This window comes from Eurosta solidaginis, chromosome 3, assembly GCF_040869045.1.
Source record: "Eurosta solidaginis isolate ZX-2024a chromosome 3, ASM4086904v1, whole genome shotgun sequence".
Lineage (NCBI taxonomy): Eukaryota > Metazoa > Arthropoda > Insecta > Diptera > Tephritidae > Eurosta > Eurosta solidaginis.
The window spans coordinates 137206220-137230304 of record NC_090321.1 but is presented as its reverse complement, the minus strand read 5'-3'; the positions used below and the strand labels follow the sequence as shown (position 1 = coordinate 137230304).

Below are 24085 nucleotides of genomic sequence, written 5' to 3'. Positions count from 1 at the left end.
TGCATGTAAAAGAATGCTGGGGTGTATATAAGGTCCTAGGTCATGTGGAAATAGATGGTAATGAAAAAGCGGATGAACTAGCTATAAAAGGCGCATCCCTTGAAGCTTGCTCCGCAGACGCCCCAATTAGGTTGGCGAGATTAAGAGAAGGGTGGGGCCAAGCGCGGGACTCTAAAGTGTCGAAGATTATGTGCAGGTTTTAGAACCTTAGACTAATAAAGTTGATTATTGCATTAAACGAGATAACTGTAGACTCATAACGGGTTTTCTGACTGGACACTGCATTCTGCCGTCACATGCCTTTAAATTAGGCTTGATCAGTGATAGCAGATGTAGGAAATGCGGATTGGAGGAGGAAACGATCGAGCACGTTTTGTGCTGTTGTTGTTGTTGTTGTTGTAGCGATAAGGTTGCTCCCCGAAGGCTTTGGGGAGTGTTATCGATGTTATCCTTTGCCGGATACAGATCCGGTACGCTCCGGTACCACAGCACCATTAAGGTGCTAGCCCGACCATCTCGGGAACGATTTATATGACCACGTTAAACCTTCTGGCCATCCTTCCCTCCCCACCCCCAACTTCCATGAGGAGCTTGGGGTCGCCAGAGCCTCGTCTGTTAGTGAAACAGGATTCGCCGCGGATAGGTGAGGTTGACAATGGGGTTTGGAGAAGCTATATATTGCCCTGGCAACCTGAAGGGTTGCGCTACACAACCCCTTGAATCTGGTATTTTAGTCGCCTCTTACGACAGGCATACCTACCGCGGGTATATTTTGACCCCCTAACCCGTTTTGTGCTCGTGCCCTGCGCTTTCCAGGCTAAGACCCCAGCAATTTGGAACGTGGCATAGGTCCGAGAAAACTTCTAGTATTTGCCAAGGCGACGGAGTTATTTTATAACATAGGTTCTCGTTTTTGATAAGGTTTTTCAGTTTGGTCGTTAAACAAACTTCTGGCAAAAGTACGGACTCATTCAGTCTATGTGAGGTCCCCATGCACCGGCCAGTTCAACCTAACCCCTAAGGAGATTCTGGAAAAAATATATTAAATAAGTGACTTTATCCACTCGTTATCGAAGTGGACGACCACGAAAGGCCACTGAATGCGTTGAAGGGCCTATCATCATGATAGCTCCTCTGAATATATTTAAAACTGATAAAGAAACTTCCGAAGAACTGAAGGATAGTATAAACATTAAACCATTGTCTCATTGGTCCGTCGTCATTTGAGGTAAAATAATTAGATGGCCACTGGCTAGACTAAAACCAGCTACTTACCATAAAAAAATTTTCCTCCCACTAAGCTGGTTCTCCGAAAAAAGAAAATGGTCTCGAAACGACAGGGGACGAGCGACATTCTCTGATTAGAGCAAAATAAATGTATTCAGTTGAGATGTGTAATGCGTGGTTAGCCCCAGAAAAACAGAAATATGGATTCACAACTGCGTTCAGAATACTGTGCTCGACTAGGTTATTTGCTGTTTGTAGGCAATTATATTAATTTTTGAGGGATAACACAATTACTTTTATTAAATACCGTTACTTTTGCGAAAAGCGCTGGGGACTTACTAACTTTCTCGTCCCAGCATAGTACCCAATGAAGAGAGGTATTATCAATCTTCACAAGGACTAAAAAATTTTGTTGCGTAGTTGCTGCGACTGTAAAAATGCTATAAGAGGGAACCATTTTTCGCCAGCTTTTATTTTGATCGTAAGTGTACTCGCATGTATGGTTGCACATAAGAACAAAACAAATTTCAAATGATCTCGATAATGCTTGAGGTAAATATAACAGGTGGAGGTGTACCTGCTCATGCGATAGAGATGTATAGCGCGTAAGCTGGATATGACTGCCTGGCGTCGGGCCAATGTAATTTTCGAATTCCAACGTTTGTCTCTTGGCTTAGGACGTGATGCCTAGGAAGGAATTAAGGACAACAATACATGGTATTAGCAAGTTCAAGCATTGCATAGAGTTTACACCACACATTTGGTATTAGTACGGAAATTGGATTAGGAACGAAATAAAATAAAATAAAAATGGATATTGTGAAATACTACAAAAAATTAAGTGAAAATGAGTGTAAGTATACAAAATCCTCCAAAGACATGAATGCAACAAACTACACTTTTCATCTACAGATGATATCATTGTGACTGTTAGTGTGCTGATCAAGCTAAAACTGATCTCGTTTGGTAAAAACCTGGGTAGAGAATGTAGAGATGTTTGTCGGAAACATGCGATCACAGCACGTTTCCTTTGTATGGATACAACACTCCTGTAGACGTTCTTGCTCTGTTGTTGTGGATGGTCAATCTGTAAATGTGGCAAGGTACACGTTCACCAAAAATTTGATTAAAATATTAATCAAATGTCAATCAGAGCAATTAAAGAGTTTCATGTAATGTTGATATGTTGATGTCGTTGCGCGATAATGTGAAAAAGTAATTAAGAAAAGTTGCAATTATAAATACCATATAGGAAAATATTTAAATATAGTTTACATAGAATTAGTTTCGATAGTACCGAAAGTTTGAATACCCTACACCAATAAACAATTTATAATACTCAAGCTCCTTTCATTCATTTTTGGGAAAAATATTACTGTAAAAATAATAAATAATTAGGTTATTTTTAATTGCCAACTGTGTAAGCTTACAATTAACAACAAGGCAATTACAGTGGTCTTACACAAAAAAGGTTTGGTGTATAAACCGAATTTTGTGGTGTTGATCTACATAAAAACTAAAATAGTGTGAAAAAAACTACACAAAAAAGTTAAACTAATACCAATTTCACACACAAAATTAATCGAGTTTCAATTTTATTAAATGAAATAATTAAGTATTTCTTTTCACACAGGGCGACTTGCTTTATTAAGCGAACATCTGTTAATATTACGCTTTCACAAAAAATAGTTAAGGGCTATTGTCGTTTCCTCCTTAAGTATTAAGACAATCAAAACTATTAGATGTTACACAGGGCCGGCTCTACCATATACGCGAACTACGCGATCGCCTAGGGCACCAAGTTCTAGGGGGCACCAAATTCAAAGCACTTTTGTACTAAAAATCCTTTTTGCAGAAAGAAAAAGAAATTTTGTAGGGACCCTATATTTAGTTTCATTTAAAAAAAATTTTATTTTCACCTTAGTTATATTTTACAACACAACTTGTCTGGTCTCATGCCCAATTTAGTATCTTGTTGACGATACCAATGTCGGTTGCGAGTGGCGAGCGTAGCTTTTCGAAACTGAAATTAATCAAAACGTACTTGCGTTTGGCCATGATTCAAGAAAGGCTTGCGCAAAAATTAGATTTAAGTAAAATTATATCAACTTTCTCTGAGTTGAAGGCACGGAAAATGAAGTTTTAGTAAACTCTAAGATAATTAAAAATACTTTTGTGTGTTATATTTTCGTTCTTTTGTTGAAAAAAAAATATATATATTTAATATGCAAAAGAAATATTTTTTTGTTTTATTGACACTAAGTTTGAATTTAATATTTCTGATCCCTAATTTTCTGATCTCCAATTTCTTTCTATAAATACGGGAGAAAGGGGCCGCAAATAATAACTCGCCTAGGGCCCCAAATTCTCTTGAGCCGACCCTGATGTTACACCTAGCCAAATATGTGTCTATTTTTGAAAAAGCCGTATTATTTTTTGCAGCAAATTCAGCGAAAATAACATTTAGATTTTTTTTGTGTTTTTCTATTTTTTTTAATTATGGATTATTATATTATTTTGCTGTCAGACCGAGTTTTTTATTTGCATAGTATCAAAAAGAAGGTAGTTCCACTCAAAATCTTTTGACGTATTTGGGGATTTTTGAAGTTTCATAGGGCCGATTTCACAAACTCGACTTAACTTAGTTAAGTCATATTTTTTAAGTTTTCAGTTCCACCACCAATGCTTAGCTAAGTCACAAATTAGCCTACCTGTCAGCTGGCTTATTCTCGACTTTCAACAGTGTTGCTGTAGTACAAATTTTGAGTCGAATTAAATAGCAGTATTGATACTTATTTCATTATGCAAATATAGCACCGCGCCATTGTATGTATTCACTGGGTGGCGTGTAATTAAAACGTAGCTAAAAAATACTACTATGAATAAAACAGCTGATAGGGTTTTTGTATGTTAAATGGGTTTAGAAGTAAGTTGAGTTGGTGAAATCGCCCCATAATGTTTGTTGTTTTGCTACACTCAGAGAAAAAATCGTTCTAAAACGAACGAAACAAGTCCAAAATTAAGAACATTCGTTGACAAAAGACTGTTAAGTACGTTTTTCTTAACTCGTGACCGATGGGTTTGTTTTAAGAACGGGTTTTCCAAGCACACCGTTCGTATTTTATGATCAGTTTGGTATTGATGTGTGAACCTTCTGTGCTCATTTCACGCACTACTTGGATTTGCTTTACGATTTTTCGTTCTCACACTTTGAGAACGATTTGTGGTCGATTTAACAGTTTTCGGTTTCAATTCAAGAACGGTTTGTGCTTGATCATTGGTGGGAGGAAGGTAATTTTTTTAATTATTACCCACTTATTTCTTTATTTTTTTATTAATAATAATTTTTTTGTCATTAATAAAAAATATTAATAACAATCAAACTATTATTAAAATCCAAAACATTTGAAAAAAACCCATAATATGCATTTTTTCATACATTTCTCTTATTGAGAAATTCTTCTTATTTGATGATGCAATCTGAATATATATTTAAAAGATTTCATAACAAGTTTGAGAATTACCTTTGCATATGTGAATGGAACTGAACAAAAATAAGATTAAAAAAATAGTAGATAAAAAAATTGTTTTAGAAAACTTCAGAGTTTGACGGTGACCGAACTCGCGCCACACGATCGCAACCGCAACCTCATAGCCGCTGGGCCACTACAACTGCTTGATTGCTTCTGCCAAATGTTGTACTTAACGTTGTAGTGCACACAAATTGTACCGCTTCTTTTTTCTTGAACTTAATTTAAGAACATTGTACTTAATTTAAGAACATCGTTCTCATTAATAGAACATTCGTTCATATTTTACGACCAGTGTTCTCTTTTCAAGGACATGGTTGTCAGTTCAAGAACAAGATAATTGTTTCGAGAACAGGTCGTTGGTTTTTCAAGAAAAAAAAAAGTAAGTACGTGAAAAGCTTGAAGTGAGTCCGGTGGCCATACCATTACTGTTTAAGGCGAAATTGTGGTGTTTCGGGATGGAAATTTCGGAAAACGCATTGGTCATCTGAGACAATAATAACATGCTTTAGCACGATTTATATATGTGCATACATATCGATTTAGAATACAGTAAATCATGCAATTTTATTGAAAAATAGTGGACAATAATTCATACATTGGTTAATGCCTCTATTTAATGACCCCTAGACAGAAAGAATTAAACGAAAAATCCTGTTGTTCTAGCATGGCCCTATTATGTATGCCTCTATAGTGGATATTTCTCAAGGCATGTTGAGAAAAAGTTTACCTCCAAAGTCTGCAGTGAGTGCTAGGTGGTCAATTTATTACGTATGTAGGACGCCACATCCATTTTAATGCTAAAGGGGCACATGTGTATAGACGGGGCTTGCCCCAAGGTGACCCCTGGTATAACGGGCAAAAGAACTCCGATAACTAGTGGCTAACCTGCAGAGCTACAGGGCAATGTTCTCCCTAAAATATGGCTTAACAATTTCCTCCTCAAGCGCTACGCTTGTATTATACAATAAATAAATAATGTGGACTTGTCGCCTATTTATCACCATTCAATTTCATAAAAATTGCGTTTAAGTATACTAAACTCTTTAGAAATTGCGGTGTCGGTTTATAAGGACCTCCTTTGGCTAATAAATTGACAAACGTGTATGTTTTGTTAACATGTTCTTAGCAAAAGTACGGGCACTTAAGAAGGCTTGATTTGTATACTTCGATCCATGTTTCTTCCACCAAAGCATTTCTCGGGAGCTCAAAAAACTTATTAATAACCTTCCTTTCTAGGCTGATATTTCGTATTCAAATATTTCTAGCGCATCTGTTCATTTTTTTTCTTTTTTATTTAAAATAACTATGAAAGTAATTTTGTCGTATCCGTTAATATGAAATCCATCAAAATTAGAAAAATTCGTAACCTTTTTCAATCTGGTAGGTTGTTTTTGGTGAACTTGTCATTGTCCCCGCAGAAGTCAAGTGGCTAACGTCACACTAAATGGAACTACCTCCATTTTTTGTATCATGGTTATTTGTACATTTTACAAGTTATTTTATATTAAATTCTTATATACAGAAAATGAAAAAATCAGAAAAAAGTTCATGGACCGCATAGTCGACTCGGTCTGGAAGACAACACATTAATGTTAAAGTGATTAGCAAATATAAAATGTATTTATTTAAAAAAGTATTAAAGTTAATTGTACAGGAACAGTTGGAAATAAACGTGATTAAGAATCACAGCGTAAACTTCTCGGCACAACGTCCAATTATTCTACTTCCGTTTTCGTATCTCTCAAAGTCGGTGTTTCGTTAAAAATTTTTGTATTTAATTAGTTGTAGCATTTAGGGTTGTGCTGGATTGGTTCTTACAATGGTTTAGTACGTTCGACCAATTCTGGTCTTTAACCCCAATTCCACAATCAGCCGCCCTGACGACCGCTCGTCCACAAACGACGGGTTCCATTTTTCATATAATCCGCTACCCTTATCGTCCGGATTGGTCCCTCATGCTCACCTATCTTTTCCACTTCATACCTGCCATGATTTAATATGCGGATAACCTTATACAAGCCAAGATATTTTCCGTTTAATTTAAGCGCGGGGCCGTATTGAGTTCGCTTTATGGCTACCATGTGGTTTTTTTTTTATAAGGCTGCTCAGCCCTTCTTTTCGCGTTGAAACTTTTCCGTATTTCTTCCCGAATTTGTCTGATACTATCGCTAGCCGTTAGCCTAGCTCTTCGCGCTCTTTGTTTAACTCTTGCATTGCTTCATCCTCGATAACTTTAGTCAAATCTGTCACTGAGTCTAGTCGCATATCTAATCCTGTTAAAATTTTGAACAGGGATGCCTTTGTGTTCCTACTGGCCGAATTATTTGTTGAACTTCTGCTACATGTTTGTACCATTTATCAGAATTGTGTACAGTTAGCTTTGTCAGTATAGGTACTGGACTGGGTTGGTCCCCATACAAAAAAAACAAGTTGCTTATATCCGCCCTAAATTTAAAGATTATGTAGAGAAGGTTTCGGAAATTTTTTTTTGTTTTTTTTTTTGATCCTTCGAAATACAGCCGCAAAGATTTTTTCGTTGTAACTTGGTTATACTATGTTCAAACAGAAAAATAAATTGAGGAAATTTCGATTTGAATTGAGTGCTGTTCATACAACTCGATTTAGCTTACACAATAGTAATTTGATAGCTGGTTGGCTCATCTCTACAGCAAGAACATACCTTTGTTCAGACTGTCAAAATGAACACGCACATTATTAGGCGAATGAAATGGAATGAAAACATAAAACTTTGAAATTTTTGTGTGTTGTAAGAAAATGTGTTCAATGTTTTGGTTTCATTTTGAGTTTGCCATCTTCTTTTGACAATCCCTACTCCAGTGAAAAGAAAGACATAAAATCAGCTGATGAGATGAGCCAACCACATAGTTCAGCCATGCGTAACTGACGTTAAAATATACTCAATAAACACACTTTACAATGTTGCATTTGCAGTTTGAAACAATTTATTACGCAATTTTTTTTCAATTGGCAATTTATTATTACAATTTATTATATGACAAATTGCGTAATAAATTGCCCAAATAGTATAAATTGCCAATTTGGTGTGTGTTTGAACCTAGTATTATTTGAGGTCCGATTTTTAAAATTGATATGTCATTATTTTGGCCTTGAAAATCTTCACATTTCCGTTTAATCTCCTTTTAAGCTATGAAGTCGTTTTCACATGATTAGGTCAGCTAACAAAGTTGTACCCCCTCCCCCTAAAGTATCCTTTTTTTCCTTACCAAACGAAAGTACTTAAAAATTCAAGAAAATTATGCTTTTAAACCATATTACTAAAATAATAAACAAAGAAGTTGTAGCACTTTCAATATTTATTGCAACTGTTATTTTACCTGATTCTTATTATACTTAGACCTGAAACTTATGATATTTTTGGAGGAAAAATTATTATTAGGGTTTGCATTGAAAAGTTAATAAAGATATGCCAATATCATGATTAGGGGAAGTCAAAGTAAAGAAGTGAGTCAAGCCTGTTGTTTCGTATTTATAATAACACTATGCGATAAAATCAACTTTTTTTCTGGGTATTGAACAAAACAAACTTTTTTGTAAAGATTGAGGCTTAAGTAAACAAAGTACTATCTCCGTTTTTCGAAGGTAGACTCCAAAAAATAGATATCGGCTTAAGAAGTTCGAAGTTCGAAATTCTACATTTCGAAACTTAATTTTTTTGTTTTGTTAACGCGTTCAGCGGTCGTGATTTCTGACTACAGTCAGACTCTGACTTCTAATTTTTCACCTCGTATAACAGCTGTTATAATAAATTTCTCAAAAAAAGAATTCAGCCCTTCAAGTAAGGGAAAAGAGCGGACCACGCCCACATTTCGAACTTCGAAAGCCGATATCTATTTTTTGGAGACTAACTTCGAGCCTCAATCTCTACAAAAAAGTGGGTTTTGGCGAATATCCAGGAAAAAATTTGATTTTGTCGCATAGTGTTATCATTATAAATACGAAACAACAGGTTTGACTAACTTAGTTACTTTGACTTCCCCTATTCATGACATTTGGCGTATCTTTATTAACTTTTCAATGCAAACCCTAATAATAATTTTTCCTCCAAAAATATCATGAGTTTCAGGCTAAGTATAATAAGAATCAGGTAAAATAACAGTTGCAATAAATATTGAAAGTGCTATAACTTCCTTGTTTATTATTTTAGTAATATGGTTTCAAAGCAACATTTTCTTGAATTTTTAAGTACTTTCGAATGGTAAGGAAAAAAAGATATTTTAGGAGGGGGGGAGGGGGTACAACTTTGTTAGCTGACCTAATCATGTGAAAACGACTTCATAGCTTAAACGGACATTGTACGGAAATGTGAAGGCCAAATTAATGACATATCAATTTTAAAAATCTGACGTCAAATAACCAAGTTACAACGAAAAAACCTTTCCGGCTGTATTTCGAAGGAGCAAAAAAAATAATAATAATAATAAAATTTACGAAACCTTCTCAACATAATCTTTAAATTTAGGGGCGGACTTTAGCAACTTTTTTTTTCGACCCAGTCTAATAGGTACTACTACCCTATGGATGCGCTCCACTTAAACATTACCTCTAGGAACTTCTCTTGCTATCAAAATATATTGTATACCGTGATTACTACAATAGTCAATGAATGCGTGGAGGTAAAAGCACTACCTTTGTCTATTACTACACGCTTCGGGTTTCCAAAAATGACGGCTTGCTCCTCTAACCTATCGATTACAGAAGCAGCGCTTGTTTCCTTTGTCGGATATAACCAAATAAATTTGGAAACGGCATCCACTACTGCTAAAATATTATTGTACTGCTTTGACGTGGCTGTCAATGCCCTAAATGACCGATGTGGTACGTAGTAAGTGGTAGATCGTCTTTTGGGATTGGATTAAGGAAACCCTCTTTTTCCCTGCTTTGTCGTTTGCAACTATGCATGGAACGCAGCTATTTACTACTTCTGCAACCTTCTGACTAACTTGCGGTATGAAATACGCTTTCTCGATACATTCTTGAGTTTTACGTGCTGCAAAATGAACCTACTGATGTACATGTTTAATTATATTTTCTTCTATTTGCATCGGAGCAACCAAAAGTTCCTTAAAAGGTTCTATACATAGAACACCACGAACTATGTAAAAGTCTTCATATGGTTCCTTTTCTACAATCGTTCTAATTGCTTTCGTCCATCTGCCTTCTAACTGTGCCGCCATTAACTAATGTCATATCGAATCATCCATCTGCAGGCAGTACATTCTACTTAGTGCATCTACATGACGCATTTGAGTTCATGATCTGTGATGAATTTGATAGTCAAACTCTTGCAACAAAAGGGCCCATCTAACTACTCTATGTGGCACATCGTTTTTTTTTTATAGTTAAATTAAACCTGTTACAATCTGTAATTATACTAAATTTTATGCCCTTCAAATATATTCGTCATTTTTTTAGCGCTGCTATAATAGCGAGCACTTCAATTTCATAAGCATTGTACTTTTCTTCTGAATTGAACCGGAATTGAACCACACTTTTGCATAAAGATAGCCCCATATCTAAACTTGGATGCATCTGTATCAGCATTGACATTGTATAGTCGTAAAACCTGTGCAGTAACAAGCGCTGTTTTCAGCTGGAAAACTGTTGGGTGCTCTTTACCTATTTTGAACTCACTATTCTTTTTCAAATGATCCGAAAAGGGTTTCGCTATCAACGCATAATTATTTATAAAGCGCGTAAAATACGACTTTAAACCCAAAAATCGCTAGAGAGATTCCTATCCTGCCAAATATTGTGTTCGATGTGAGTACTTTCTGGATCGAATAATTTTCCTCAATTCGCATAATATAAAATCCCAGCGGTTTTGGTCGTTTATTCGTTGCACAACGTTATTATCTGAGTAAAGTTCATACACCTCATATCCTGTATTACAGTCCATTGGTATCACACAAAGAAGGACCATACATTTTCCGGGGAACTTTTCTCTCGAATATGCCAACGACCATGCCACCCTACCTTGACACCGTACATTATCAGATCGATATTTATTTTCTATCGCTAGCTCAATCTAATTTATCAACTGCTAGCAAGAGTTACACTGTTGCACTTCTAAGCTAACTATAGTGTAATAAAAAGGTAAAATCACTTTTTCAGCAGTTACATTTGCCAGCATTTACATTAATTACAAAATAATAAATGTTTGTGCTTAATTTTTCGCACAAATTTCATAAAAGAAATTTCTACAAAACTTGTTCTTTATTGTGGCGAATATTAGAAGTTCCGATAAGTCAGCAGCAAGGTAAACAGCAAAGCTAAGAGTGAAGAAGGAAGAGTAACAGTCACGCATATATGTAATCAGCTAAAACTGCAGAAGTTATTACTCACACATATACACGCATATAACAAGAAGACAAACATGAATGTGAGTACAGTATTGAGAAGTAAATAAGCGACTGTTCGAGAAGTCTGTTCGAGAAAAGGTTTGATAACGGGAGAAATAGGCGTACGAGGTAACAGAGAGTATAAAAAGAGCAGCACAAGCCGAGGAATAATCAATCAGTTTGATTTTAACAAGCTACAAGTGAAGTACGCGAATAATTAAACTGTGAAGTACTACGACCCAAAGTAGTGTGATAAATAAAGAACATTTTGCTTTAGTGAATATTTGAGTTATTTATTCAGTGATATCAGAAGGTGTCGGAAGGAATTGATGTGGATGAGTATATCTTTCATCCTGTTGGAGAAGAAGTAATAACAAAAATTGAGGAAACAATGAACACAGACTTGAACATGATATTGGCAGTTATATCTCCACAAACGTCGACAATGGCATCTCAATTAATATCACCGAAGACACGTATATCTACTAGAGTCGCAAGATAGACACGCATAACATCAAATGTGGTATCCCAACTAGAGTCGAAAGAGACACGCATAACATCCAAGATGGAAACACAGCTGGAAGAACAGAAGACATATATGGCATCTCAAATGGAATCGCGGTAGACACGTATTTCACAAATGTTATCACAAATAGCATACAGGGTTGAAACACAGGAGGCACGTATATCCGAAATGTCGGCACAGATATAATCGCAGATACAGCGGATTAGGGGGCTTAGAATATACCCGCGGTTGAAGATAAAGCTGCTGCACTATTTTTGTCATTGATACGGCCTGCTGCTGAAATATTACAGACAACTACGAAACAATGATGGACGCTCTAGAGAGGCGGTACAGAAGCGAGCACAGAAAGCAGATATACTATATAGAATTGCACAATCGCTTCCAAAAAGCAAATGAAACATTAAAGGAGTTCGCAGTGGACATTGAAAGCTTAGCACATATTGCAAATGCGAACGCACACATGCACTTACTAAGGAAACTGCCTCACTTTTAAGAAAACCAGCATACAAAGTTCATCGCGTGGAAGTAGAAATGCCAGACTAGGTAGACAAAATATTAGAAGCGTTGAAGGGATCGCAACAGAAGAATGCCGGAGTTATAAAATGTTTCGAGTGCGGCAACACACGTCACATTGCATGTTATTGAAGATCTTCAAGTCAGGTCCATCGTTAAACTAATGTTACTCAGCGGCAAGGGGCTACACCTGGATTCTGCAAATGAATGTCCGACAATCTCTCAAAATCTCAAAAATCTGAAGCAGGTCTGGCAATCTTACTGTCGGAGGGAATTTGGATGGAAATGAACGTTTACTGACTTTTCGATCTGATTTATTATGTATATTGGAACGATTTTCCGTCATCCCTTGTCAAATTCTCTCAGAACGAAAATCGACACTGATGATGCCACAACACCGAAACCGGTTTGGCTCTAAACGAAATTTGACAAGGGATGACGGAAACTCATTCCAATATATATCATTTATCCACCCTTTCGGAAAATCAACAAAACAAAATAAGATCTGATTTAGTCAACAAGGAGATAAGAGCATTGCATGGAGAAAGATTGCGTAGGTCACTGGTGAGGATACCCAAGTTTTGGGAGAATTAGCATGTGAAGTCGCAATTGGTAACGTCACGGTACTACAAGTGGCAGAGAATATTGATTAAATCATAATTGGAGTAGACTTCTTAGCCGACCAAGGACTCAAGATCGAAATGCAAAGCCGGATCATGCGTCTTAAGAACATGAATGTGCCACTTAATATTGCCTACAATAAGGGCTACAGCAGTAAACGATTGCTGGTGGAGGAGAGTCAGCAACTAAAACCAAAATCGGAGGCAGTAATCTGGGGAAAGGTTGATGGATATTATGGGATTAACAAATTGCAGGTTGTAGGAGCAAGAACAGTCAATACGGGACATACTAGTAGGAAAAACACTGGCTATGACAAAACAAGTTGGATGTAATCACCAATCAAACTTACCAAAGGAGCTATATTAGAAATATGCCAAGATGCTGAGGTAGTTATTAATTGCGAGCAACTCCAAGATAATGTGCCCAACAGCAATATTGACCGTTCAAGTGATATCACAATATGGACGGAGGGATTAGAGAAAGATTACCGAAATAAGCCAAAGCAACTTCTAAATCATATACGAAATTAGTGACAGCGGCATAATCGAACCATTAGCTGGTCTGTGGAGCTCACCGCTTGTACTTATCAAGAAAAAGGATGAACAAATGAGGAAAAAGGATAGCCAAGAATTGACGACATTCTGGTCTCGCTTTCGGTATCATGGTTTTCCACAGCGGATTTAAAAAGTGGCTACTGGCAAGTGGAGGTGAAGGAGGAAGACAAGGATAAAAAACCCTTCAGTGTAAGATGTTCTTTGGCAATTTACTGTAATGCCCTTTAGACTACGTAATGCACCAGCTACTTTTAAAAGACTAATACATCAGGTGGCGGCCAGCGTGGTGTGATAGTAGCGTGCTCCGCATACCACACTGAACCCAGGGTTCACACCCCGGGCAAAGCAACATCAACATTTTAGAAATAAGGTTTTTCTATTAAAAGAAAAATTTTCTAAGTGGAATTTTTCTAAGGAAAATGGAAGGAGGAGCAAGAAGAGGCTATTCAAACACTGATAGAGTGTTTATGCACTGCACCAATGTTGGCTATTCAAACGCTGATAGAGCGTTTGTGCACTGCACCAATGTTGGCATATCCGATTCCAGGAGCAACGTTTATTCTAGACACAGCTTCGAGTGGATATGCTGAAGGATGCGTTTTTAAATCAAGCACAAATAGTGCACAGAAGGGTCACACATCAATACCAAACACAAATCAATACCATCAAGAGAAGCCGATCGGTCACGAGTTAAGAAAAACCGTACTTAACAGACTTTTGTCAGCGAATGTTCTTAATTTTGAACTTGTTTCGTTCGTTTTAGAACTCTCTTTCTCTGAGTGTATAGCCGATCAATTGGAAAACCACAGCGGAACTATTGCGTTACACCGAGAGAGCTGTTGGCATTGGTAGAGTGCATTAAACTTTTTTACAGGTACCCCTACGGGCAGCGATTACGGGTCAGGACAGATCACGCGGCGTTGAAATGGCTCCTGCAGTTTCGTAATCAAGAATGTCAATTGGCACGGTTGATCTAGCACCTACAAAGCTATGACTTTTCCATCGAGCATCTAAAAGGTAGTACCAATGGGAATGCTTATACTATGTCACGAAGACCATGTAATTTGGAATTCAAACACTCTTCGAAAGCTGAGGCTACAAAAGACATTATAGATATCTGGCTTATGACAATAACGTGCATGAATGGGACATAGAACAGCTAAGGAAGGCACAGCTAGAAGATACAGATCCGTCACATGTTATGCAAGGGCTCGAACAAAACTAGCGACCGAATAGAGAAGAGATAGCAGCAGAGAGTCCCCTTCCATATTGGGCATAGCGGAACACTATACAATTGATATCCGGTTGCCTGTATCGAATATGGGAGAGTGAGGATGGCCAATGTAAGAGGAAACTGATAGCTGTTCCAAAGAAAAGTATCGCTGACGTTCTCAGTGAGCTACATAACGGACCAAGTGTAGGTCATATATTGGGTTGGTTGCCATCAGTAGGTAACTGAGTGGATTGATTCCTAAAACTCGTTATATTTTTTTGTTGGATAATACAAAGTTACGTAAATATTTTTATCTAAAAAATACTATGAATAAAATCTACTCCGATCGTAGTATAGAATTCAAATATGCAATATGCATGCCGAACTTATCAGAACAAGGAAAAACAGCAACGGGGTGAGAACACCTGAATATTCACTTCATCATTGTTTTTGCTGTTATGCTGGTTCCCAAATAGACGAAGTAATTCAAAGTTTCGAATTTATATTCGTAAATAGACGCGGATTTGACACAAACTGGGCCACGTCAATGAAAATGGCTTTACATACAAAGTCGAATACGTTTGCCGTCTGTTTTGACTAAAAAATGACAATGAAATTGACCATTAAGTGAAAACGGCCGTATGGCAAAGTTGTCATTCAAAATACATTTGCTAACATGCATGCAAATTGGGGTCCCATCAATATATAATGCCACAGCGTTTGATACAACGGGAAATATTGAAACGGGTTGTGAAATTGAACATAAAAATTTAGCTTTATCGACGTCGAGTCAGTCATGGACGTAATGGACACGCAAATGATGAAAACCTTTTTTATAAGTAGGCGGTGCCACACCCATCTTGAAAATATTATTATATACCGAGTTAGATCCATGCAGCCGACGTTTGTATAAAATCTAAAGATAAAAGGTCAATTGGGTATCGTAATTCCGAAGATATCTACTCATAAGAAATATTTTATACAATAAAACAATTAAAGTGTGCACCCAAACCAAATAAAAGAATTCATTTCTACGGGCTAGTACAATCTAAAGAACATCATCGACGACACCGATAAGTCGTCAAATAACAAATGGGTTACATATTTTTTCAAAAACAAATCGGTAACCTCTCGGTGACATGTAAATCTTTTTACCTCCTTATTCATTTGTTTATTTAGTTAGTCTATGAACAAAAGTTTCTTAGAGACTAATAACAAGTAACAATGTAAGATAATAACTAATACTAAGATCCTAGAATATAGAATTTAGAATCTTGGAAAAACACTTTCGAAGATGAAAAATCAAGTTGTATAGAACTCGAGATTAAATTATATTCAACCAAGGCTCGCACAAGAGGAGCATTACGCGAATAATCAGTTCTACAATCAACGCTATAAAAAGGTAAAAAGCTACGAATATTTCGCTGAGGTATGTTAAAATTCAAAGCATGTAAAGCATATTTAAGAAAAACCTTTTGGACCCGTTCCTATTAACGTAGGTTTTGAGATTTGGTCTCCATATGAAAGCAGCGTATTCCAAATTATAACGAACAAATATCGTGTATAACAACTTGAGAGTATAAGGCTCACAAAAATTTGAACTATTCCGTCTCACAAATACAAATACCGAGTAAGATTTCGAAATAATGTGAAAATTACACCAAGATCTTTAATTTCATCATTCCGAACGTTACCGGTATATTTATTATTGGAGAATTATGCAAATGAAAATCGTTAACACTTTATGTAACCGCGATTTTGGCCTACACGGCAATGTTGTCAAAAAACCAAGATGTGCAACTGAGAATAAAATTGAAATATGAACTAAATTTTGAGATAAAAAGTATTAATATTATTTAGAAATTCTTGAATAGGAACGCGGATATTCTTTAGTTGTTCAAACAAATGTTTGGCAAGCACGTGTAATTTTGCATGGTATAAAACGTTACCACCAATTTGACTGGTATGTAACGTTATTAACCGCAATCAGAATAGGCATAAGGGTGTTAATAACATAAATAATAAATAATAAATGGGTAACTCATCGATAAAAAAATTTAAAACTCTTCGTTAGTACTCAAGCACATTTGTTACAGATAACAAATATATAAAATATCGATAGCAAATGCAGGTCGAAGAGAAATAAATTATAGATGTAATATTTATGCCTAAACCAGCGGTCATCGCCCATAAGAGCTTTCACGTACTTGTTGTTGTAAAACGCTTAGGCAAGCGCACCACACATCCCGCACGCATTCTAACCTCTTGCCAACAACAGAAGCTAGTGTGCTGTCCCCATTAGGAACTAAACTGCTATAATTTCGTGTAAAATGACTTTTGAAGCAATGTTTTTGGCTCACCTATACGATAACAATGAAGCTTTGTTTGTTTTATTTAATTGAACGCATGTTTAAGTATTTTGAAATGCATTCAATAAAACGATACGTTAATTTTGAAAACTACCAAGTGCGACCAGCTTTGTGTACGTGCCAGCGATATCTGTACTCGCTGAATGGTTGTGGCTATTTTTCTGCGAAAACAAAATGAAATATAGATATGCACAGAAAAAAATTTATTTTGTTTCGCTTGAGAGAGTGCGTTCCTCTTTTGCGAGTTGTGGATATTTTTCTTTAAGAACTGAATTCGCCGGGCATTTCCTGACATAGATGCCTGTTTGTGGATATCACTGAGGACCTGCTTTTGCATTTTTGCTGCATACGGCTGTGCTCTCAAGTGCCATATTTTCTCATAATGCTGAGGACCTCTTAAGCCCCTGGGAGGTGTAGCCTCATCAATCAGATTTCTTTTGGGATGCCCAGTTTTTTGGGTATTCCGCAGAAACTGTTTGTGCAGCATTTCATTTCTCCCCCTAATGGGGAGTACTCTCACCTCCTTGTATAGGTGGTGTTCTGGTGACATAAAAAGCGGTTCTGAGGGCGGTATTTTGGCAGGCCTGCATTTTATTCCAGTGAGTACCTAACCATTAGATTTGACGCCCATATCGGGGACGTGTAGCATGCAATCGGCTGGCCAATTGCTTTGTAAGTGGTAATGAACGTTTCTTTGTCTTTACCCCAAGTGCTGCTGGCAAGAGGATTTTATTACGGCTCTGAATTTTAGGAACAATTGCGGTGGCATGCATGATCGAACGTCACACCGAAGGTTTTTGGGTGTAGTACAGTCGGAAGCGTAATGCCATCGACGTGGATGTTCAATATGGTCGACATTTGGCGCTTCTACGTTGTAAATAAGGTCGCCGATGATTTGGGACAATGTCAGGTTTCTCGAGACGAAAAAACTGGAGAGATTAGGAAGATAGCTGTTTATGCATCAGCATGAACAATGATATCTTTAACCTTTTTGGCGACGCGCTGTTGGCCCGCCGTCTGGCTGTTTTTTTTTTTTTTATTTTAATTGACACTGCATTCGCAAGCGTCGAATGGCAAGGTGCTTAAGAGAGTCCTTAAAATGCCAGGTTGTCTTAATTTTATTCAAAGTCAATTTGTCGTTTCATTTCGAATGTTCTTCCGTTATTCACAGTAGTTTCGTTATTCAATTCCGCTATTTCCCGAAATGTAAATTTTTTGGTTTTTTTTTATTGGCGCCAAGCCAGGCACAAAATCAGTAATATGTATTTCAGAATCCAATATGTGGCTTATAGTCCTGTTTTTTTCTTTCAATATATAAAAGGCGTTTGGTCTTTAAATGGCACCACGCCAAATTTTAATTTTCACTGATTCCTGTTAGGAGTGCAAAAAAACACCCTAACTCCAGGTCAGGGAAGCATTGCATCTCCCAACTCCGCCATAATAGAGCACAGAAGTCAACCTTTAGGCCTATTTTAATTTTCAGCTTAACCAAAAAAGCCCAAAAATATTGCAGTTGAACCGAAGATGACACTGCACGTCCACACAGCCGAAAATACGAAAACGGAATGGCCGTCTGGCTTTGTCAATCGTAGAATGCATTACATATTGTCGGCAAAAAGCGCTCACGCATTTTTTTCGCATACGACAGCACTTTATCGCCAACGGCGATGGAGATTTTGTCATTGTGATTAGTCGGGTTCGATAGGGACTTACGGTGAATCATAGCTTGCCTACACCGGCAGAACCCGCTTGTGTTCATCCACTAGCAATCTGATGCGTTGGTTTATATTCTTTATTTGGGGGTCGCCGGGGTCGTGCTGTCTTATAAAGTTACGTTCTCTAGCTAGAATTGCGGTTTCCGGCGGGAATAAAATGAGTCCAGGCGGATTCAATGACTTGCGGAAAACACGCTCCCCTTGACGGGTATCAATACGTTTTTCTGTGGTGATGAAGCCGACAGATCGCTCGAGTGAAAGGAGGAGGGTAGGTCGTCGGGTGCCAATGTTACCCTCGACAGTTGACGCAGTTTACTAGTCCTGCGCTCACGATTGATATATCCGGCGAACTGTGACAGCTTCGTACCAAACGAGTGTGGGCGTCTCCGTTTAACGAGCAGAACGTCGTTTCTCGCCCCTCCTCCCGGCGGGTAAGGGGTCAAGAATATGGCCGCGGAAGGGTATACCGATCGTAAAAGGCGACGAAAGCAAATGTACGTCATAGTATTAGTGACGATAAGGCTAACCAATCCTTGAGTGGTTTTTATTTGAAAGGGAGCAGAGTGGACGCTGTGTACCGCCTGCGAAGACCCTATCATGGTCTTTAAAAACTGTACCGCGGGGAGCAGGAAAAGCCAGTTGTGACATTGCATCGCATGCTGTTTTGTATTCAGGTCTCACCTCCTGTCCATGGGTTCGGCCCCTTGTGGGGGGATCGCGGGGGTTGTGCTTTCATGTCGTATTTTGGATCGAGGCAGGCTCCTTATACGACGAATTCACCTCCGTGGAAGTTGACAATAAAGCATGCTTAATGAATTTATGCAGTCGCTTGTTCGTTGGGTGACAATAAAGTATTATCTTCGGAATAATGCGTTCGCTCCAGCCATCGACTCAGACAATAAAGCATTCTCTTCGGAGTAATGCAGTCTTCTTCGGTGGAAGGTTGGCATAAAGTTTACTCATGGCACTCTTCCTACTTGGAGTAAACTGCCTCACTATCTTTTCTAGTGTATGCACAGATAATTCGCAGACTCTTCTGCCGAAGTTCAAGGGATTGGTTGAACTCACTCCTAAATTGTGACTGTTGAGTATAAAATGGTTGGTAAACAAAGCAGACCAAATAAAAGCAGTATGAGTTAATTGCTGAAACCTTTAGCCTTCCAAAACAACGTAACACCTATAATAATTTGTCTGCCGCTAGGTTTTTATTTAGGAAAACTGACTTCAGGAAGTTAAGAAATGAGCTTTCCGTTATAGTTTGGCCCGATTATCGTGGAGATGTTGACGAGGGCGTTCATCATTTTACTAGTGCTTTATACCTCATATTCCGTGCTTGTATCCCCCAAACTAATAGCGTTAGAGTTTCAGTAAATACTGATTGGTGCACCAAGGAACTGAACTGCTTAAAAAAGTGATATAAAAAATCTGGACTTCCAAATGACTATAGCAGATATTCTATTCTACGTCATAAATATAATTATTTGAACAAAAAGTGTTACAAAGACTACATTAATAAGATTAAGCTGCAACTTTCCTCTAATCCCAAGTCGTTCTTCAATTTTGTTAATACTAAACGAAAGACTACTAACGACGGATTCCCATCCGTCATGAAATTTAAAGACTTGGTTTCAAGTGACGATGCCACAGTTGGCGATATGTGTGCTGATTTCTCTAAATCAAACTACGCACAAAATTGCGTGCACGTCCAACCGAATGTTCTTTTTAGCTCGCTACTGCTTTGCGGTGTACGAACCCCTTCGATATCCTGTAGTGACGCGTTTTTACACCTAGAAAACCTAAAAACTTCTTATTCTAGTGGTGCCGACAGTATTCCTTCTGTTGTTCTAAAAAGTTGCGCGGAATATTTGTATCTGCCCTTAACGAATATTTTTAATGCTTCTCTAAAGCAAGGTGTATTTCCATGTTTCTGGAAAGAGTCTTTTATTATACCACTGTACAAAAGTGACAGTAAATCATGTTTTCCAAACTATAGAGGCATTGAAAAACTTAGCGAAATACCTAACATTTTCGAATCCCTTATAACTAAACAACTGGCTCATTCAGTTTCTCCTATCATCAACCCAGCATGGCTTCTGCAAAGGCAAGTCAACTGAGACGAACTTGTTGGAATTTACTAATCATGTCTCCAGAAACTTTAGAAATAACCTACATACCGATTTAATTTACACGGATATCAGCAAAGCGTTCGATAAGTTTTCCCACACTATTCTCAACTATAAACTTAATGGTTTAGGGTTTCCACCTCGACTTCTGAGTTGGATTTCCTCTTACTTAAAAGGAAGGAAACAAAAGGTGTTATTTAAAAACAGCGGATCTCAATTAATTAGGGTTACTTCTGGCGTACCGCAAGGAACTATTGCGTTACACCGAGAGAGCTGTTGGCATTGGTAGAGTGCATTAAACTTTTTTACAGGTACCCCTACGGGCAGCGATTACGGGTCAGGACAGATCACGCGGCGTTGAAATGGCTCCTGCAGTTTCGTAATCAAGAATGTCAATTGGCACGGTTGATCTAGCACCTACAAAGCTATGACTTTTCCATCGAGCATCTAAAAGGTAGTACCAATGGGAATGCTTATACTATGTCACGAAGACCATGTAATTTGGAATTCAAACACTCTTCGAAAGCTGAGGCTACAAAAGACATTATAGATATCTGGCTTATGACAATAACGTGCATGAATGGGACATAGAACAGCTAAGGAAGGCACAGCTAGAAGATACAGATCCGTCACATGTTATGCAAGGGCTCGAACAAAACTAGCGACCGAATAGAGAGGAGATAGCAGCAGAGAGTCCCCTTCCATATTGGGCATAGCGGAACACTTTACAATTGATATCCGGTTGCCTGTATCGAATATGGGAGAGTGAGGATGGTCAATGTAAGAGGAAACTGATAGCTGTTCCAAAGAAAAGTATCGCTGACGTTCTCAGTGAGCTACATAACGGACCAAGTGTAGGTCATATATTGGGTTGGTTGCCATCAGTAGGTAACTGAGTGGATTGATTCCTAAAACTCGTTATATTTTTTTGTTGGATAATACAAAGTTACGTAAATATTTTTATCTAAAAAATACTATGAATAAAATCTACTCCGATCGTAGTATAGAATTCAAATATGCAATATGCATGCCGAACTTATCAGAACAAGGAAAAACAGCAACGGGGTGAGAACACCTGAATATTCACTTCATCATTGTTTTTGCTGTTATGCTGGTTCCCAAATAGACGAAGTAATTCAAAGTTTCGAATTTATATTCGTAAATAGACGCGGATTTGACACAAACTGGGCCACGTCAATGAAAATGGCTTTACATACAAAGTCGAATACGTTTGCCGTCTGTTTTGACTAAAAAATGACAATGAAATTGACCATTAAGTGAAAACGGCCGTATGGCAAAGTTGTCATTCAAAATACATTTGCTAACATGCATGCAAATTGGGGTCCCATCAATATATAATGCCACAGCGTTTGATACAACGGGAAATATTGAAACGGGTTGTGAAATTGAACATAAAAATTTAGCTTTATCGACGTCGAGTCAGTCATGGACGTAATGGACACGCAAATGATGAAAACCTTTTTTATAAGTAGGCGGTGCCACACCCATCTTGAAAATATTATTATATACCGAGTTAGATCCATGCAGCCGACGTTTGTATAAAATCTAAAGATAAAAGGTCAATTGGGTATCGTAATTCCGAAGATATCTACTCATAAGAAATATTTTATACAATAAAACAATTAAAGTGTGCACCCAAACCAAATAAAAGAATTCATTTCTACGGGCTAGTACAATCTAAAGAACATCATCGACGACACCGATAAGTCGTCAAATAACAAATGGGTTACATATTTTTTCAAAAACAAATCGGTAACCTCTCGGTGACATGTAAATCTTTTTACCTCCTTATTCATTTGTTTATTTAGTTAGTCTATGAACAAAAGTTTCTTAGAGACTAATAACAAGTAACAATGTAAGATAATAACTAATACTAAGATCCTAGAATATAGAATTTAGAATCTTGGAAAAACACTTTCGAAGATGAAAAATCAAGTTGTATAGAACTCGAGATTAAATTATATTCAACCAAGGCTCGCACAAGAGGAGCATTACGCGAATAATCAGTTCTACAATCAACGCTATAAAAAGGTAAAAAGCTACGAATATTTCGCTGAGGTATGTTAAAATTCAAAGCATGTAAAACATATTTAAGAAAAACCTTTTGGACCCGTTCCTATTAACGTAGGTTTTGAGATTTGGTCTCCATATGAAAGCAGCGTATTCCAAATTATAACGAACAAATATCGTGTATAACAACTTGAGAGTATAAGGCTCACAAAATTTGAACTATTCCGTCTCACAAATACAAATACCGAGTAAGATTTCGAAATAATGTGAAAATTACACCAAGATCTTTAATTTCATCATTCCGAACGTTACCGGTATATTTATTATTGGAGAATTATGCAAATGAAAATCGTTAACACTTTATGTAACCGCGATTTTGGCCTACACGGCAATGTTGTCAAAAAACCAAGATGTGCAACTGAGAATAAAATTGAAATATGAACTAAATTTTGAGATAAAAAGTATTAATATTATTTAGAAATTCTTGAATAGGAACGCGGATATTCTTTAGTTGTTCAAACAAATGTTTGGCAAGCACGTGTAATTTTGCATGGTATAAAACGTTACCACCAATTTGACTGGTATGTAACGTTATTAACCGCAATCAGAATAGGCATAAGGGTGTTAATAACATAAATAATAAATAATAAATGGGTAACTCATCGATAAAAAAATTTAAAACTCTTCGTTAGTACTCAAGCACATTTGTTACAGATAACAAATATATAAAATATCGATAGCAAATGCAGGTCGAAGAGAAATAAATTATAGATGTAATATTTATGCCTAAACCAGCGGTCATCGCCCATAAGAGCTTTCACGTACTTGTTGTTGTAAAACGCTTAGGCAAGCGCACCACACATCCCGCACGCATTCTAACCTCTTGCCAACAACAGAAGCTAGTGTGCTGTCCCCATTAGGAACTAAACTGCTATAATTTCGTATAAAATGACTTTTGAAGCAATGTTTTTGGCTCACCTATACGATAACAATGAAGCTTTGTTTGTTTTATTTAATTGAACGCATGTTTAAGTATTTTGAAATGCATTCAATAAAACGATACGTTAATTTTGAAAACTACCAAGTGCGACCAGCTTTGTGTACGTGCCAGCGATATCTGTACTCGCTGAATGGTTGTGGCTATTTTTCTGCGAAAACAAAATGAAATATAGATATGCACAGAAAAAAATTTATTTTGTTTCGCTTGAGAGAGTGCGTTCCTCTTTTGCGAGTTGTGGATATTTTTCTTTAAGAACTGAATTCGCCGGGCATTTCCTGAC

The 24085-nt window shown here is 37.3% G+C and overlaps 1 protein-coding gene across 23 annotated transcripts in view; it reads right to left on the bottom strand.

Annotated features, from left to right (window-relative positions):
• RyR (Ryanodine receptor) overlaps positions 1-24085 on the bottom strand; it is a 1962175-nt gene that overhangs the window by 112466 nt on the left and 1825624 nt on the right. For 18 of the 23 annotated variants that reach the window (XM_067773071.1, XM_067773075.1, XM_067773079.1 and 15 more), the window contains one exon: positions 2202-2314. The exons of 1 other annotated variant lie outside the window; for it this stretch is intronic. In XM_067773071.1, the coding sequence (XP_067629172.1) occupies positions 2202-2314 (113 nt within the window). Of the gene's footprint in view, positions 1-1804; positions 1915-2201; positions 2315-24085 lie in introns of all 23 variants that reach the window. 4 more of the 23 variants (XM_067773080.1, XM_067773085.1, XM_067773091.1 and 1 more) reach the window with 1 other exon arrangement.